This window comes from Phyllostomus hastatus, unplaced genomic scaffold, assembly GCF_019186645.2.
Source record: "Phyllostomus hastatus isolate PE091 unplaced genomic scaffold, TTU_PhHast_1.1 phas_scaffold_1066, whole genome shotgun sequence".
Lineage (NCBI taxonomy): Eukaryota > Metazoa > Chordata > Mammalia > Chiroptera > Phyllostomidae > Phyllostomus > Phyllostomus hastatus.
The window spans coordinates 15,617,029-15,634,638 of NW_025334004.1; the positions used below are offsets into that span (position 1 = coordinate 15,617,029).

At 59.4% G+C, this 17,610-nt stretch overlaps 1 protein-coding gene across 5 annotated transcripts in view; it reads right to left on the bottom strand.

Annotated features, from left to right (window-relative positions):
* Positions 1–17,610, bottom strand: part of SH3PXD2A (SH3 and PX domains 2A) — a 226,396-nt gene that overhangs the window by 81,758 nt on the left and 127,028 nt on the right. For 4 of the 5 annotated variants that reach the window (XM_045853788.1, XM_045853790.1, XM_045853787.1 and 1 more), the window contains one exon: positions 2,852–2,880. In XM_045853788.1, coding sequence (XP_045709744.1) covers positions 2,852–2,880 — 29 coding nt within the window. Of the gene's footprint in view, positions 1–2,851; positions 2,910–17,610 lie in introns of those variants that run through there. The other variant, XM_045853792.1, reaches the window with a different exon arrangement.

Genomic DNA, 17,610 nt, shown 5'->3' on the forward strand with positions numbered 1-17,610 from the left:
GGCAGTGTTCTAAGCATGCTTATATATATTAGTTTATCTAATCTTCATTATAGCCATTTGAGATGTGTATTAGGTCAGGGTTCTCCAGAGAAAGAGAAATATATATATGCATATGACTGTGGAGAAACACGGTGAGCCCAAAATCTGATGCGGTAAACTGACAGGCTAAAGATGTGGGGAGGAGGTGCAGTTCAAGTCCAAGGCAGTCTGCTGGCAGCATTACTTCTTGCTCAGGGGAGTTCAGTCCTTGTTCTAGTAAGGCCTTCAACTGATCGGATGAGGCCAACCTACCTCACAGAGGATTATAGAAGGTTAGAAGGTAATCTACTTTATTCCAAGTCCACTGATTTAAAAGTTAATCTCGCTCTGGCTGGTGTGGCTCAGCTGGTTGGGCACCGATCCTGGTCAGGGCACATGCCTAGGAGGTGGGTCTGGTCCTGGGTGGGGTGCATTCGAAAGGTGACCAACTGATGCTTCTCTCTCACATCAAACTTTCTCTCCCTCCCTTCCCCTCTCTCTAAATTCTCTCTCCCTTCCTCTCTCTAAAAGCAATGAATGTCCTCGGGTGAGAATAAAAAAATTTTTTTTAAGTTAATCTCATTCTAAACCCACCTTCATAGGAACATTCAGAATGACACTTGACCAAATATCTGGGCACCATGGCCCAGCTCGGTTGATACATAAAATTAACAATTACAATGCGTATGAATAACATCCCCAGTTCACAGACGACAGAACAGGCCCAGAGCAGGTAAGAAATCTGCCCAAGGTCTCAGAGGACGAAAGCCAAGCTCTAAACTCCTGCCGTCTGGCTCCAGAGTTGGCATTTTAACCATGACACTAAGTGGCCATTATCATAAGCACACCAATTAAATCCCTCCATCCATCCTTTTCCTGGTCTGAGAGTAGAAGGCGGGGGCGGGAGGGGGGACGGTGATTCCCTGGGCGGGGCCCCGCATGGCTTAAGAAGCAGCACTGATCCCAAGCTGCAGAGAGAGACTGGGAGTGGGGGGGCCTTTGGGGTTACCCGGCCCGGCCCCTGACTTTACAGAGGGACCCTGAGGCCCGGAATGGAGAAAGGACTCATCCAAGGTCTCATGGCCTCAGAAAGTAATGATGACGATGACAAACTAACACTTCTGCAGTCGTTACTATGTGCTGCATGTGAGGTTGATACTGGTATCGTCTTTGTTTTAAAGGAAACGAGGAAATGGAAGCAGAGGTCGTGGAACTCGCCTGAGGTCACACGCAGCCCAAACTGGAGCCTGGAGGCACGTCTCTGAGTCCCCGGGCGAGGGTTTCCGGGGCGGGGACTGCGAAAGAACACGGCCCCAGGTGTGCGGCCCCTTCCCGCTTCTCCCCCTGGGGCTCCCACGCAGGTGACAGTTGAGGTGATGTTGCAGCTCCTCAGGTTCCCGCGGCAGCTTCCCCTCCTGGTCCTGGAGGGAACGCCCTCTGCACCGGCAGGCGGGCACACGCGAGACACCCCTGCGCAGCAGACAGGGCTGTGCGCACGCATCTCACCCCACAGTCACGCACACCCCAATCGGGCACAGACTCGAGAACAGACTCCAGCCCACAACCAGACACAGCCCGGCACACTGGCACCCGTGCCCAGCATCTGTGCACCCAGACGAGTAACGTAGCCTCACATCCCGCAACTGTGTAGCCCGGCTCATCCCCAGGTACGCACCTGCCCCCAGTCCCCCAACCGCGACACAACTTTCCACGTCCCAGGAGACACACAAGCAAGCTTTGGGGCACATAAAACATATGAGCCCATACTCAGAAACGTACACTGTGCCACCACACCGACCCCCACCGCCCTCAATTCACATCCCACCCACCGCGTGCAGGCACACACACCTCTCCTGATCCCAGACCACGGACCGTGGACAGATACCTCCCCACAGGAGCCATTAGCGAGAGTCACGTGTTTATACACATTTCCCACATCCTCCAGGCCAGACCCCACCCCCCATGGCTGCTCACCCCCATAAATATAGGCAACACACACGCCAGCACGGATGGCTCCAATCCGCCCACCCCCATCTGTACACACAGAGCCCTAACTCCTAGGGACCGTCCTCCCCCCACCCTCTCCCAACGATACCCCGCCCACACTCAGGCCTTTGCCTAGCCCAGCCTGCCCCACCCAGAGAGAGCCCTTCTTTGACCCCAGCCGACAGCGCCAGCCCACCGCCCCGACAGAGCCGCCTTGCAGGGCTGGCTCCGCCTCTCTCCCTGACTCCACCCACTTTGCAAACTCCGAGGGAGCCCTGGCACCTGTCAGGCCAAGGCTGGGCAGGTGCCCCCCTCCCCCCGCCCGCCTGGGATGCTGCCACCACGTAGGGCTCCCTCCCCCGCAGCAAGGAGAACGCGCTCAGCTGGATGGAGGAAGGAGGGCGGAGGGGGGTCTCCGCCACAGACATTAAAAACTCAGTCACTCAAGACAGACCCCTTTCCAGTCCTGGACGCCACCCTCCCTCCAAGAAAATACTGCGTCTCTATTAACCTTTCCATCACCTCCGCACCACGGGAAGCGCCCAAGAAGTGGGCACCACAACCCGGGGGAGGAGGAGAAGGATCGGCTGCCAAAATTGTGGGGGCTTAGGCTGTTCCAGAGACATCCCCCCCCCCAGTCCCCATGCACCCACCCCCATTGCCCACAGGGGACCGAGAGGGACACAGGGGGCGTTGAGGGCGCAAGTACCAGAGATCTTAGGGGCACGAAGGGAGTACCCCCAGCCCCGCAGGACCACGGGGCAGGCGGCCATGGACCCCTCCCCCCAAGAAAGTCCTCCGCAGGGTCGGGGAGGCAGGAGGGGAAGACACCCGGACGCTCCCTTACCTGATTTCCTCTTGGAACTGCCATAGTCCCTGAAAAAGAAGCAACAACAAATAGACATGGTTAGGGCTGGGCTGGGCTGGGCTGGGCGGGGAAGCTGGGCTGCGGGCTGCGGCTGCAGGGCGCCCACGAGCGGGCTGCGGTGGGTCGTCTGCGCCGCTGCTCATGTGATCCCCGCTGCCGGTGAGCCGCGCGCTCTGCAGCCGCACGCACTGCGCGCAGCGCCGGCCCGCGGGTCCCCTGCCAGCACCGCTCCAGGCATGATTCGCGCGTCCGGGCCCCGCCCCGCCCGCACCCCCAACCGCGCCCGGCCCCGCCCCGGCCTAGGCCTGCAGGAGGGGCTCCATGGGCCACTGTGCCCTTTCCTCGGCACCTTCCTCCGCCCTCCGCGAATGCGGGAGGATGAGGCAGGTACACAAGCACTTCACAAAAGGGAAACTGAGGCTCTGGGGATGGTTGCTAGAACCCACGCCCTGCCCACCCTGGAAGCCTGCTCCCTACCCCTGAAGGGCTTCCCCTCCCAAGTCTTGGAATTACTAGTTCATGCCCACTCAACTTTTAACTCACAACTGAAATATCTACCTCCTGAACGTACCTTCCTCAGCATTTCCCCCCTCTCCAAATTGGCCTCCAAGTAATTAAACATTTGTGGGACCCGTTGATTAAAGTCTGCCCCTGCCCTAGCCCCAAGCTCCCTGCTAGGACTTAACCCAGCCTCGGGATCAGGGCATTTCCCAGTCCTGCCTCCCGGTGCCCTCTGGTGCTTGGTCCTGCTGTGGGCTCCTCCCACCCCTTCTCATTCACAATCCTCAGGGAAGCCTAACACGCCCCTGACATGCTGGAGGTTCTGTTCAGTGCTCAGGAGCTGGCTGGGTATCTGGAGACTAGAGGAAATGCCTTGCACTTCCCTTGGGGATTCAAGAAAAATGCCCATTTCGGGCTTTGGTCAAAGCCAACCGGCCAGCTGGGTTGGCCTGCTGCAAAGAGGGGACTCGTGCAGAAAGGGACAGCAGGTTCACAAGGAAGGTGTTAGCCTCACGGAGACTCCCCAGGATTCCGATGCTGGAAGTCTGGGGATGGGCTGGTCTGGGCTGTGGAACTTCGGGTGAGCCCCAAGGTAACTCGCCCACACAGCGCAGGGAGAGGGCTCCCCTCGAGTCCTGTGCTTCCTCCAGTCTGGGCTCAGGACTGGGTGGCTCAGAACACCAGTGCCGAGGACCAGGAACCTGCATTTCTGATACCATCCCCCCTACTCCGCTCTCCTGTTGGAGAACTCCCTTCTGATTTCAAATCCCATGCCTCTTCCAACCCTCACATCCACACCAAGAGGAAGGTCCTATCGCCTCCCTTTTACAGGTGAGGAAACAGTTCAGCCACTGCCCAAGGTCACCCAACCTGGGGAAGGGCAGTGGCTTACGAGCCCACCCACAGGCATGAAAACTTCGGGGTGGATGGAGTGGAGGAAGCTCTGCTGAATCTGTTGCTGCCAAAGGACTAGGAAGGAGGGAGTTTCCACGTGCCCCTCCCCCCACCTGGCAGCTCCATCTTGGGGTGGAAGGAAGTCAGGGAGAGACTGTGCCCGAGGGGGCCTGGCTGTGTCTCCGAAGCTCAGCGGTGGGGAGCATTCCCAGTGAGGAAGGGGAGAGTACAGAACGGTGCCCGTGTCCTGCATAGCAGACTTGCCACTCCCAAGGAGGGAATTCGTTTCTCAAGCTCTTTGCAGAGTGAGGCCCAGGGAGGGGCAGAGAGTGGATGGCAACGAAGAGCTGCCCCTCCTGGCACCGCCTCCCCATGTTCCCACCGGTCCTGCAGGAGAAGCCCCCTGGGCCTGGGATCACAACGGCCCACTGACCGTCCCCTGGCTGCCAGCAGTCCAGAGAGGGGGTAACTTCCTCACAGTGGCGGCCACCTTCTCCCTGTTTGTGTGGCTGCAAGCTACCCAGGACTTTCTTTGAGCTTGTCCACAGCCCTGGTTGGGGGAGGGGGCTAGCAGACAGGTCATTATCCTGTGACGAGGGGCCACACTGAGGCTCAGGAGTGGGAGAGGGACATAATCCACAGGAGTGGAGTGCTTCCTCTGTGCCAGGACAGGGCCAGTGATTCTCAACCTGGCCATTCACAATGGGATCCTCTGGGGAGCTGGCGACAAATGCAGGCTTGGGGCCCCACCCCCACCTGTCTGCATCTCCAACAAGCGTCCCCTGTGGGTTAGGAGGCTGGGCCAGTGCTGGCTGAGAACCTGGGACCCAGCATGGTTTCTGCCCCCTCTGCTACAATCCTGAGGTGTAAGCAAAGGTGGTACCGAGAGGTGCTCCAGTCCTGGTACCACAGTCTCCATGAGACCCCACCCACCCTCAGAAACAGTCATGCTCAGTAAGAACAATGTACTTGCAATGCTTCCGGTGGGATCCCCTGCCGGCCTGTCCACCAGCCAGGTTAGAGCCCTTCCCACCACAGACTTGCTCCAGGGGGTGTGGCCCCTCATCTTGCAGGTTATGATAGCCAAACTTAGACGAGCTAGATAACTTGTTCGAGGTCTCACAGTGAGTAGGCAAGGCTGGGATTGGGCACTGGGAACCTAGGCCCTGCTCCGGGGAGCGGGCGGTTCACGACATCCTGAATACTGCCAACCCCTGGAGCACTGGGTGCCAAGGGGAAGGGATGCAGGCACTGGGGCCTCTGAGAAGCGCAGGGAGTTAGTGGAGTGGAGGGTGAGTCTTGGCAGAGGGGCAGCTGGGCTGTGGCCGAGGGGAGGGAATGGCAGGCACATTTCCTTCCCAGCATCTGGCCTCCAGCCTCTTAGCAGTTTCTGGGTGGGCACCTTTTAGCAAAGCCGTTTCTCATTTTTAGCTGCTGAACAGGCTGAGAAGCAGCTTAGGTATCCAGTGGCTGGGACTCCCCCATGCCTCACCTACCCGGGCGCAGGGGAAAGGGCAGGGTTCCCCGCCTTTGGCACGCCTGCCCTCCACTGCCCCGTGCTGGACAGCAAGCCCTCTTGTTCCTGAAGGAGTCGAGATCACCCTCGCTTCCCCTCCTCGCCCCAGTTCTCGCCCTGAACTGGCAGCCCCCACCCACTGATGAATCCGCCTGGGGTAGGTCACAGTCTAGCCTGCATCCGACCTGCTGCTGAATCACTATCTCCCACGGAGCCACAGGAAGGAGAAGGGAGGGGAGAATGGGGAGGGAGGCCAGCGTCTCCCTCTAGTGCCGCCAGGAACTAATGTAATTGAAAAGGCCTCCCAGGCAGTGTCCTCACTGTGTCCTCACATCAGGCCACTTGGCTTTCTCTGCAACTGGCCCAGAGACCCAGGCAAACCAGAAGTGGGACTTTCAGGACTCAGTCTGGGAAAGTCACAGACAAACTGGGACAGCTCATCACCCCACAGTCCACAGGTCTGGCCTGGCTGGAGAAGATGGGAGGATTTCTCTTACCTGGCACCATCTCTCCCCCATTTAACTGGGGACCCCTGCCCTGGCTGGTGTGGCTCAGTGGATTGAGTGCCAGCCTGCAAACCAAAGGGTCACTGGTTTGATTCCCAGTCAGGGCACATGCCTGGGTTGCAGGCCAGGTCCCCAGTAGGGGGCGCATGAGAGGCAAAAATGCATTGATGTTTCTCTCCCTTTTGTTTCTCCCTCCCTTCCCATCTCTCTAAAAATAAATAAATAAAATCTTAAAAAAAGAAAAGCAGGGACTCCTGAGGTCTCCCTCTACCCCACATGATATAAACAATCCCTGTCTTGGCCCTTCCTCACTGGATGAGGCCCTGAACCAAGTTCATAGGGCAGATTCTGGAAGCAGACAGCCTCCAGGTCAAGTCCCTGCTATTTGCTAGCTGCATGGTCATTTTGAGCTACTTACTTCACCTCTTGAGCATCTATTTCTCTCTCTGTAGAATGAGGGTAATAACCCCACCAAGCCCTTAACATTTGTGGAGGAAGAAACATACAGTGCACGTAAAGGTGCTCACATACTGCCCAGCACAGAGCGCCATATAACTTGTCTTTTCTGTTCTCTCGCAGCTGGACCTGACCCCACCCTAGCTGCCACCCAAATGGCAGAGGCCTGCCAAGCCCCCCAAATGCAAGGAAGCGGCTCCTTCTGACGGACCCCAGTGAGATGCTGGCAGCGCAGTGCCCAGCAGGAATGATTCCTGCCCCCTTTTCGGAGTCTTGGACTTTCACAGACACCAAAGCGACCTGGGTTTCCATCTAGGCCGGCCCACCCGGGAAAGCCTGTCCCCACACACTGCGTGTGGGATCCGGCTGCTCTGGCAACAATCCCATTTTCAGGGTGCTGCTGGCCTGTGGGCATTGGCTGCTCTGGACTCATTGACTGGGGTGCCTGTACCCTCCCAAGGAGCGGCCAGCTCTCAGAGCCCCAGACCACGAGGTGCAGAGGGCGCTGTGTTTTCATGTGAATGACACCCAGAGGGTCAGCTTTCCTTTTCTTCTCCTTGTTTTCCCCTTTCGTTTCTCCTGGTGAGATGGGGCTGCGTCCCTGCCCAGGACGGCCTAGAGAAGGGGCTGGTGTTGGAGAAAGCAAAGAGGGAAACGCTGGAAGGAGGGAGCGGGAAAGGCATTTATTAATCCGTGTGTTTGCCAACCTTTTTTGCATGTGAATCCCCTGCTCTGCCCTCCCTTGAAAATTCCCAGCAGGCACCTGGCCTCAGTGCTCGGAAGGAGGCAGAGGTGGTGTTAACCCATTGGACGGATGGGGAGACTGAGGTCCTGCGGGCATAAGTAGTGTGCGCAGGCTCATGGAGCCACGTGGACAATCCTGATCCTGAGCACTCCCCACACTGAGGCTCCCAGGGGAGTCTCAAGGGCTGTAAGGTCAGGGCAGACAAGCTGGGGGAAGGAGGCCCTGCTGTCCAGGGTTCCCCGAATGAGAGGCTGGGGCCAGGAGGGGCCACCAAGGCAAGGGAGAAAGTAGGAAGGGAAGCACTGCCTGCCTGGGCCAGCTCTGGGGAAGGCTGCGGAGCCCCACCAGGTGGGATCCTGGTGCGACGGGCCCTGCCCTCCGCTGCCTGCCACCCCCTCGAATTCTGGCTCCCAGAATTCTGGCTCCCATCGGCGAGTGTCCTGGCAGAGGAGGACACCCACGCACAGCCTCCAGCCCGATGCCCCGCCCTCCTGTCTGCTGGCTGACATTGAGTCTGGGATGCCCATCTGCAGGGCCTGCTGCTGCGGGGACTGGCTTCAGAGGCTGGCTGCTTGGCCAGGCGGCTCTGGGGGCCCTTGACAGCCGAGTGGTCTTAGGGACACGGGTGGTGCCTGGAACATGGGGGCCGGGGCAGTTGTCAGGCCGCCCTGGCCCGGGGACTGACATGGAGCCCTAAGGAGTGCCATGCTGACTTGACTTTGACTGCTGGACCAACCAATCAGCGTGCTTTCCGCTCCGGCCATAGGCCAGCTCACGAAGGCCGGTGTGGGCATGGGGAAGACAGGACATGCTTCTGGCCTGCCAGTCTGGGCTGGAGACGAAGGAACAAAAGTACCCGGCACAGTGAGACATGCTACACTCTGAGACGTTCCGAGAGGCACAGGAGTGGTTACACTCTGTGTGCAGGGAAGAGACCCTGGGGCTGCGGGACATCCGAGGCAGCTCCCCGGAGGAGGGCTTGACCTCAGCCTTGAAGGGTCAGGGCGTGCGGGTCCACGAAGAGCGCAGGGAGAGAGCACAAAGCTCTAGCAGCGGGAGCAAGCCACTCTAACCAGAGGGTGGGCGAGCAGAGGGACAGCCAGGGGAAGGGCAGGATGGGGCTGGGGACAGGAGGGACTTTGGTGTCCAGCTGCGCAACCCAGAAGGTCTCAGAGTCGGGAGTGATGTCTGGGTGCAGGGAAGGAAGGTTTTTGTTAAGAGGCGAGGTAGACAGCGAGGAGGCAGGGCGGGAGAGAGGTCGTGAGGAGTCTGGCGACGAGGTCTCCAGCCCCGGGGGTGGGTCTGGCCCTGCCCCTCGGTGGCTGGCGGACCTGGGCCGCCCCCTTCGGATGACAGGCGGCCGCCCTTCAGTGAGCTTGAAGTCAGCTCAGTGCCCTCCAACACGCATGTAAAAAAAGAACAGACTAAATGACCGAGTCCACCATAGTAAGGTTAAATACTGTTTTTGCACAATTTCTGTTTCCAGATGTCTGTCTACCTACCTGCCTGTCTGTCTGTCTGTCTGTTGGGTTGTGATGTGAAATTCTTACTGTGACAGAAAACGTTTTAAAAACACCAACAAACCCCCGGAGCCTCAGTCTCTCCTCCCACCATGAGGCGATGCCGAGTGTCCTCGCGGGCAGCCAGCCCTCTGGGAAACCAGCGCAGCAGCCGGCGGGCCGGTCTGAAGCCGGGTGGGCGTGGGGGGGGGGGGCGTGTCTGGGCAGAGGGTCAGCTGGGGTCTGCAGAATGCTGGGGGATTTTCCACCCTGCGTAGCCCCTCGCTGGGTTTTTGTTCTGACTTTTGGGAGCCTTTGCACAGAGTGATCTCGAGGGGCAGCAACCTCTAGGGAAGACAGATGGGGGGGGGGGGGTGATGAATGCTGTTCTTTGCCCCCGTGCGTGCCCTGGTCCCCACTGTGGCACTGAGGGCCCTTGTGTCCAACAAGAATCCGTCCTTTCTCCTCCGGGGCCCTGTTTTCCAGGGTCCTGAGAATAGGCCCCATTGTGACCAGGGGGACAGACCAGAGAGGCCGGAATTCCTGCCCTGGGTGAAAAAGCTGAATTCCTGGGGACAGAAAGGGTCTCATGTGCCCCCAGGCTGGGTCCGCAGAGGCTGATGCTATGGCTACCGCAGACCCCCAGCGCTGGGCTCCTCTCCTGACCGCCCCCCAGGGCCTCTGCCATCGCTCCATCCACAGAAAGGGCACAGGGCGCTGCCTGGCTGCCCGTCTCCTCGCACTTGCCTCGCCACTCCGGGCAAAGGCCCCGAGCGGGTCTCCAGCCCGGGGACAGCTGGCAGTGTCCAGGGCTCAGAGCCGAAGACCAAGAATGTGGGTGGAGCCCAGCATGTTCTGCCTTTTACTCCTTTGTGACACAGGCAAGTTACTTAACCTCTCCCCACTTTCAGCTGTGGAAGGGGGTGAAAACGGTTCCCACCTTTGTTGTTGGGGGCATCATCAGGGATAACATGCAAAGCTCTTAGAGCCACACCTGGCACCTGACGAAGAGCCCTGGCCAACCGCCTGGCTCCATGAGAGGGGCTACATTTGGAGTGTGGACCTCGGCCACACTGCAGGAAGTGCTGACTAATCCCCTCATGGCTGTGGACTCTATAGGACACTGGCTCTGTTACCCAGGGCGCCGGCTGAGCACCGTGAACACAGAGGGGCCAGGGTTCCCACCTGTGTGCACTCCAAGGAACCCCCACCACAAGTGTCTTTGGGAGAAGAGGGGCAGGGGGGGGCACCCAGCTGGTTTCCCACTGGCCACAGAGCGCTGAGAGCTGCCCGCAGGCTGCCCGAGCTCCTGCCCTCTGCTCTGCCAGGCTGCTCCCAGCCACAGGGCTCCCTGGACTTCTGGGGACTGCAGGCCAGATCTGGAAACCCACAGATGGGGCAGAGACAACATGTGGTGATAGGGCTCAACTATGCAGTCCCAGGAGAGAAAGGCAAGGAGGCCTTCCCCATCTCTCTGCAAGTCCCTTTGTCCACCCACCCATCTATCACCCGCCCACTTCTCCACGTCTTAGCAGAGCGGGTGCTGTAGACCCAGCCTTGGGTCCGAGCAGGAGTGTGATGGCAAAGCCAGTTCTGCCCCCACAGAGCACACGGCTGGTTGGAGAGAGGAGATAAACACCCAGGAATATAAGCCACGGAAGTCACTTTTTGATGAGTGCCCCTCAGTCTGGTCAAAAGGGCAGGCTGTATAGGAACTGCCAGGATAGGGAGGGCAGAGTGGTCTGGGAGGGCTGCCTAGGAGAGGAGGCACTTCAGCCATGCTCGAAAGATGAGGGTTTAGAAAGAGCAGAGGCAGGAAAGCATTTCAGAGAGGAAGGGACAGTGTGAGCAAAGGGGCGAGGTCAGGAATGTGTGTGTGTGTGTGTGTGTGTGTGTGTGTGTGTGTGTGTGTAGACAGACACCAGGGCCCTACTGTTGAGCAGGCCTCCAGGTTGCTTGTTGGCTGTGGCCCTACAACCCCAGCCCTGGCCTAATTTTGAGCTGGGACTGGGGAGCTGGGAGCAGGGGCCAAGAGCTCCCTGCTTCCTGTGCAGGACCAGGAGTGCACCCAAGGCCCAGCTGGGCTTGTTCCTGCCTCGGCCTCCGTGGGGAAGGGTGCTCGGAGTGGGACTGCACACTTCTCCCGGCACCTAGCCCCGCTGCACTGCCTGGGAGCCCAGTGAGCGCCCCCTGCAGGGAGAGCCCTGCATCTGCCATGCCCTCCTGGGCCATAGTCACCATCGCACTAGTCCTGAGCACGCCAAGCGCCAGGCCCTGTGACTCCTGATGGTCTCTGAGGCAGGTGCTTAGGGCCGTTCTACAGAAGGGGCTCAGACCAGTTAGGTGACTCGCCGGGTGCCAGCCGCAGGGCTGCAAAGTCAGGGTCGTCTGCCTGTGTGTACAGCCACCACCCGCACCTTCCCACCCTCTCTAGTGTTGTGTTGCCTTCCCAGGGAGGGGCACCTCCTCCAGAAAGCCCGCTCTGGTTTTGACACCCGATGGCACTGAGTGTCCCAATTCTGCCCCCAATACCTCCTGGTGCCCTCCTGGAGCTGCCCAGCAGAATTCTCCACAATCACCCTCGAAAATGACCTTTTCGAGTACCTGTCTGTACTGCCCAGTACGGTGGCTGTTGGGCACTGGAGATGTGGCTGGTGTGACTCGAGAACTGAGTTTTTAATCCGCTTTCACTGTAATTAAAATGTCGATGTGAACAGCTGCAGCGTACTGGCCAGTGCGATGGACAGCACGGCCTTGACCAGTGGTCCGAACTGGGTACCCACAGCAGGTGGGTGTGGCTCCCGGAGGAATGTGTGTGTGTAGCTGCCTGAGTTCACAGCCCAGCTCTGCCAGACGGATCGCTTAGGGTCTCTCTGCCTTCCTGTCCACTCTGTGAAGAGGAGAGACCAACAGGACTGTCTGACTGGGTGGATGGATAAAATGGGTTAACGCAGTGGACTTAGTACCTGGTGCACAGCGAGGCTGGATAACAGTGACCGGATGCTCTGAGCTTCCAGCCCCACCTGCCGGCTGCAGAGCTTCGACGAAGGCCTAGCCCCCCGGGGGGGTGGGGGGTCTCTGTGGAGGAGCCAAGATTTGTGGGTGATAGGAACCACCTGGGACAGACTGGGCAAGGCTGGGGTGGGGGTCTGCTGGAGGGGGCGCCTGGGAAGGAGGTAGGGAACCTGGCTCAGCTGGCCCCACCGGGGTGGGCCGCGCTTGGGTCGTCTGTGTAAGGAGGAAGAAACCCAGACTCGGAGGGGTGAAGCCACATGCCTAGACCTGATGGCTGGGTGGTGGCAGAGCTGGGGTTGGCAGGACTGAGGGATTCGATGCCATTGGAGTGACAGTTCTTCCTTCCACAGTCCCCAGGGATTCCCACTGCCGCCAAACCGCCAGGCCGCCCGGGGTCCTGGCCCTCGCTGATGAGACGTGGCAGGAGTGACAGGCAGGCCTGGGTGCCCCTCGCTGCTGGGCCCAGTGGTCAATGTAACGAGGGGCAGGTGGCTGCCACATCCTGCTCGTGGGCACTGGAAGGGCGGACAGTGGGGCTCTCTGCCCAGGGCAGAGAGGCCTCTCTGCCCTCGGTGCTTCTGGCCAGCCTGGGCCCAGGGAGGGCGGGGGGCCTTCCCAGGGTCCTCACAGGAGAGAGAGGGTCTCATGAGGAATTGGAAAAGACAGCAAACTGGGCCGGCCAGTGCAGGCTCATGAGATCTGGATGGCCGGCAGCCCTCTCTGCACCTCGGTGTCCCTGACGGAGAAAACGAGGTGCCGCCCCGGGTGCCACCCGACTTCTGCAAAGAGCCTTCCAGCCCGGCCCTGACAGGCCTGAGCCCTTCCTGCCGAAAGAGGGGCCCCCAGGGAGCCCTGGTGATGGCTGCCTGCCCCCCCTTCAACACCCAGCCTCCCTGTCTGCACGGGGCCTGCTCCGTCACCTCTGGGTCAGCCTGGCTCTCATGACAGCCACATCGCTGTTCACTGGGACACCCATCACAGGTCCCGGAGGGCCAGCCCTGGGCCACCACCACTTCCACCTTCCACTGTGTAGCGGAAGCTGGGCCTCTGCCACCAAGAAGTCCCCTGAGGCCCTGGAGCAGGCATGGACCCTTGAACCCCAGAGCAGAGTGGGAAATGGAGACAAGGTGTGATGGGGGGAGGGGAGTGGGCCCAGCCTTGGTGGGAGCCACCACTGAGAAGCCCCTCCCCCCGAGTGATCCCTTCTTTCCCAAACGGTGTCATACTGCTGTTACCATTGCGATTGTCCTTGTGACTACTGATACTGTAACTGACAACTGTGGTGCGTTTCTGAAGCAGCGACATGACAAAGGTACCAAACCCCCACAACACACTGGCTCATTGTATTCTCACAACACTTCTACGTGGCAGGTTCTCTTACTTTCCCCATTTTACAGGACAGAAAGGGAGGATCAGAGAGGGCGTGTACCTTGCCCACAGGAGCACAGCTTGTGAGTGAAAGGATCTGAGGCCCAAGCAGCCTTAGCCTAGCACTCAAACCATTCACCGCCTTGTGGCTGACAAGGGCACCTGTAAAAGCCAGACCAGTATGCTAAATTAGGAGCCGGCGGGGCAGAGAAAGGAGCAAGGAAGGCGGAGACTCGGGGCAAGAAACACCAGAACAACACCACCCACCTCCAGACACTTTCTTAGCGAGGCCGCAGCGTGAGCTCTGGGGTGAGTGAACCCAGCTTCCGGGCAGACAACGCTGGCTGTGACACGCGGCAGTATCCGCGGCCACACGGTCAGATAGACGGTGCTGTCCCGTTCTAACGGGCCCCCCTCCTGCCCCAGTCCAGAACTGACAGTTTCCTGGGCTGCCTCCCGGAGGCTCTGCCGGGAAGTGCAGCGGCGGGGTCTGCAGCCCAGGACTGCTGGGCTTCCTGGGGAGGGCAGCCTTCCAGTCTCCGGAGAGGCTGTTTCTCCAGCAGAGTTTGTGTAAACTCTGGGGACAGTGCAGCTGGGTGGCCGGCTGCGGTCCTGGGCTCTGTGCCCCTTTGACTTTCTCTCCTTCCCCATTTCGGCTGCCAGCGCCCCCGAACCCCGCCTAGAGCAGCACCCTGTCCCCTCCCTTGGCAGCTTTGGCCACTACTATCAGGACGTGGCTGTCTCCTCCCCTCCGCTCTAGGTCCCTTGAGGCAGGAGCTGTGCGTCTCCCCAGGCCTCGAGTGTGGCTGGGTACAGTCGGTGTTTGTTGAGTGAGTGTGCGAGTGCATTCCGGGGTCGGGGGGGCTGGCCAGAACATCGGTGTTGTCCTGAGCTGTCCTCCAGGCAGACCCTGGGTCTCTGCTTGCCTTCCTTTCCCCCCAGAAAAGCTCAGTGGAAGAGCCACTTCCTCTCGGGGGTCTTCCCTGATCCTTACAGATGGGTCGGCAACAACGGAAGTCAGTCTCTGTACAACACGAAGGGGTTTGAGCAGCCTTGGATGACCTGGGGCACTTCCCGTCCATCTGTGAGGACGGCCTTGGTCTCCACGCTCTGGCCCCTGTGACATCACCCGGAGCTGTCAGAAAACCGCCGGCACTGTAGGGACGCTGCATGCCCTTGCTGACATCCTGTGTGATGGCTTCGCGTGCGTTGTTGTCTGGGCAACAACGTCTCACGGCCTCCTCGTCTCCCCTGCCGGCCTGAGTCTGAGACCAAGGGCGCGTGTGCATGCAGGAAGTGCTGACTGAGTACTTCACACAATCATCTCAGTTCTCTCGACCGCCCCAAGAACAAGGCACTATCATTACACCCATTTTCCAGATGAGGAAACTGAGACATAAGGAGCTAAGTCACTAGTCAGTGGCAGAGCTGAGAGTTGAACCTGGAGCTGGCTGACTCCTCTAAGTCCATGCTTAGAACCTCCATGATCTTTCCCTTCTCTTTCCTGGCCTTCCTACCCCGCAGACCTCCAAAAAAAACCCCTGCGCCTGCCCGCCCACCTCTGCGAGGAAGCCCCCAAGCATACACTCACAAGCGCCCCTCGGCCCAGCCCTCCCCCTTCCTCTCTGTCTCAGAGTCTCCCTCAGTATCCAAGTCCAGGTGGAGATTTGCCCCCCTGCCCCCCACAGTCTTACCTGCACAGCCCCAGCCCCCAGGGCCCGCCCTCCCTCTGCAAGGCTCCCCTGCACTCCCGTCTGAGCATCTCCACGGGGCCTGTTGAACCACCTGTCCTGGTGCACTGGTCAGCCCCGCCCTCCTGGGAAGAGGACCACAGAGGACCAGCCCCTCGGGCAGGCCTTTCTGGGAGCTTCAGCCAGGGCCTGCACCAGCCTTGCGCAGACCTGCACAGTCAAGTGACAGAAACTTGGGGCTCAGCGACAAGGGGCCTCAGCCCTGGAGACCCCAGGCTGGGCTGGACCTCTCCTGCAGCTGCTAGGCTCTGCCCTGACCCTCTGCTGACTCTCTGCCCGTCAATAGTATTTACTGAGCATCTGTTAGGTGCCAGGACCTGGGGTCACAGGGTCAAGTAAAACAAGGCTCATCTCCTGGCGGTGGGGGTAAGTAATGAACAGAAGCAAACTGATAAACTGGGTTAAGAGTTTTGAGGAAAACGAAGAGGTTGCAGAGATGAAGAAAGAAGGGAGGTCTCTCTGCAGACAGGATTAAAGGGGAGTGTGAGGGGGGCAGCTGGCAGGGCCGAGCTGGGCGGAGGGAGGGGTGAGAGGTGCAGGCCACCTGGAAGATCCCGAAAGTCACCCGGAGCACAGTGGAGCCCAGGACGGTGAGCTGGCTCAAGCTGTTCAGAAAGCCCCCTGTGGAGATGGATGGCGGGACTGGCAGGGAGAGCACAAAAGCTGCAGGAAGAAGCAGTAGTGGGTACACAAGTGCCCCAGCACCCACCCTTGGGTGGGGCAGCCCCGAGGCCCAGAGTTCTGCGCTGGCCCCTAGCTTCCCTGCGGGATGAAGCCCAGAAGCTGGTTGATAACGCACTACTTTTGGCTGCCTTCCCTCCCCTGCCTTCCTTCAGTCACTCACTGGCGTCCCCTCCCAAATAAACTGCTGGGTCTCAAATCTTCACCCCCAGGTCAGCTTCTGGAGGATTCTAAGCTGAGGCACCCACCTTCCCCTGTCTCTGGCCCCCCACAGTCTTTGTAGCCCACGGGACCCAGCACAGGGCCCGCCACACAGCGGGAGCTTTCCCCACAGGCAGAGTATGGGCCCGCGTGGGAGTAACCCATGTGCTCTGTCCTCTGGCTCCCGCGGCAGCTGCCTGCAGCGTGACGGGTCTCCACCTTTCTGGCCAGGTGCATCAGGCTCACAGGTGCCCTCTCGCGCTTGGGGTGAGGATCGGGGCACTCCCAGTTACATATTAACTTTTAATGCTCTGGCTTGGAAAGTGCAGCCTTCTCTAATCAGGAGCCTGACGCTACGGAATTAAACCAGACCTGACCCCAGCCCAGCTCCTGCCTCCCTGGTCCTTTAAAGCAGCGGCCCCTCCTCCCTGTCCGTCAGCCAGGCTCCTGTTCAAGTCTCCACAAGGGTTCGACTTTCCCTTCTATGCACCAGTGTTCAGGATGCTCCACGCCTCGGCCATACTCTGGAAGTCCACTGGGAAGGTTTCCGAGAGCCAGAAAGAGCACTGGATTTTGAGTCAAAAAAACCTGATGTTAGCCCAGTATTCTGGGTAACCTCAGGCAAATCATGTCTCTGCTCTGGGCTGCAGAACCTGTAAGTGCAGAGCGAGCGCTGGGCTGGGTGGGGCTGGAGGACCCCTCCCACCGGCTCCAGGCCCTGCCAGGTAGTGCAGCTGCAGGGGGAGTGTTGTGTGGGTGTGGTGTTCGGGCCTCTGGCTTTCCCTCGGGCACAGATTAGCTGATCAACAACCACAACAGTAATAACAGGTCCTGATTATTACAAGCGTGTGTCAGGCAGTGTGCTCGGTACCTGGCCAGCTTTCCTGAGGGGCAACACAGGTAAAACCAGGCTTCCACTCTGCCTGGACGGCCTGAGTTCTAGCCACCTCTGCCACGCAATCGCCTTTGCGAGTCACGTGACATCTCTGTCCCCGGGTGGCTTTATCTGTAAACTGGGGAAAGAACTGTATCCACCTTACAGATGGAAGCAAAAAGTTCAATGAGCTGAAACACAAAAACTGTTTCCTGCTGAACACCCGGGCTGCCTGGAACTCGCCGGGATAGCAAGTCAGGCGCCCTGTGGCCGGGCCCTAGGGATGCTGCTCGCACCCGCTGACCTTTGGAGATGCTCGGCGGAAAGTAGGCTCTGACAATGGTGTAGCCAACCTGTGCCAGTACTTCCTGGGATGCAATAAAGCTCAAGGTGGGCACCCAGTGGGCCCCTTCATCCCTGCACCCTGGGTCCCCTCTCCAGGGCCCATGCACCTCAGAGCTGCACCAAGAAGGCTGGGCAGGCCCCGAGCCTAGGCTATGAGGTGGTGTGTGCGAAGGTCGAACAGCCAGTACCACCAGAAGGTCCGGAGACCAGAGCTGCCCACGCGTGAGGAAAGAACTCCGTCCCTGGGGCACACATTTCCTGTCCCCAACAGGTGCAGGGGGAAGGGGTGCCAGCGGGGCCCCCGAACCCTGGAGTGTGAGGAGATCAAACACCTCCCTTTGGGGTCTTCTTAGGGTGACGGCAAATTTCTGAAGTTAGATAGTGGT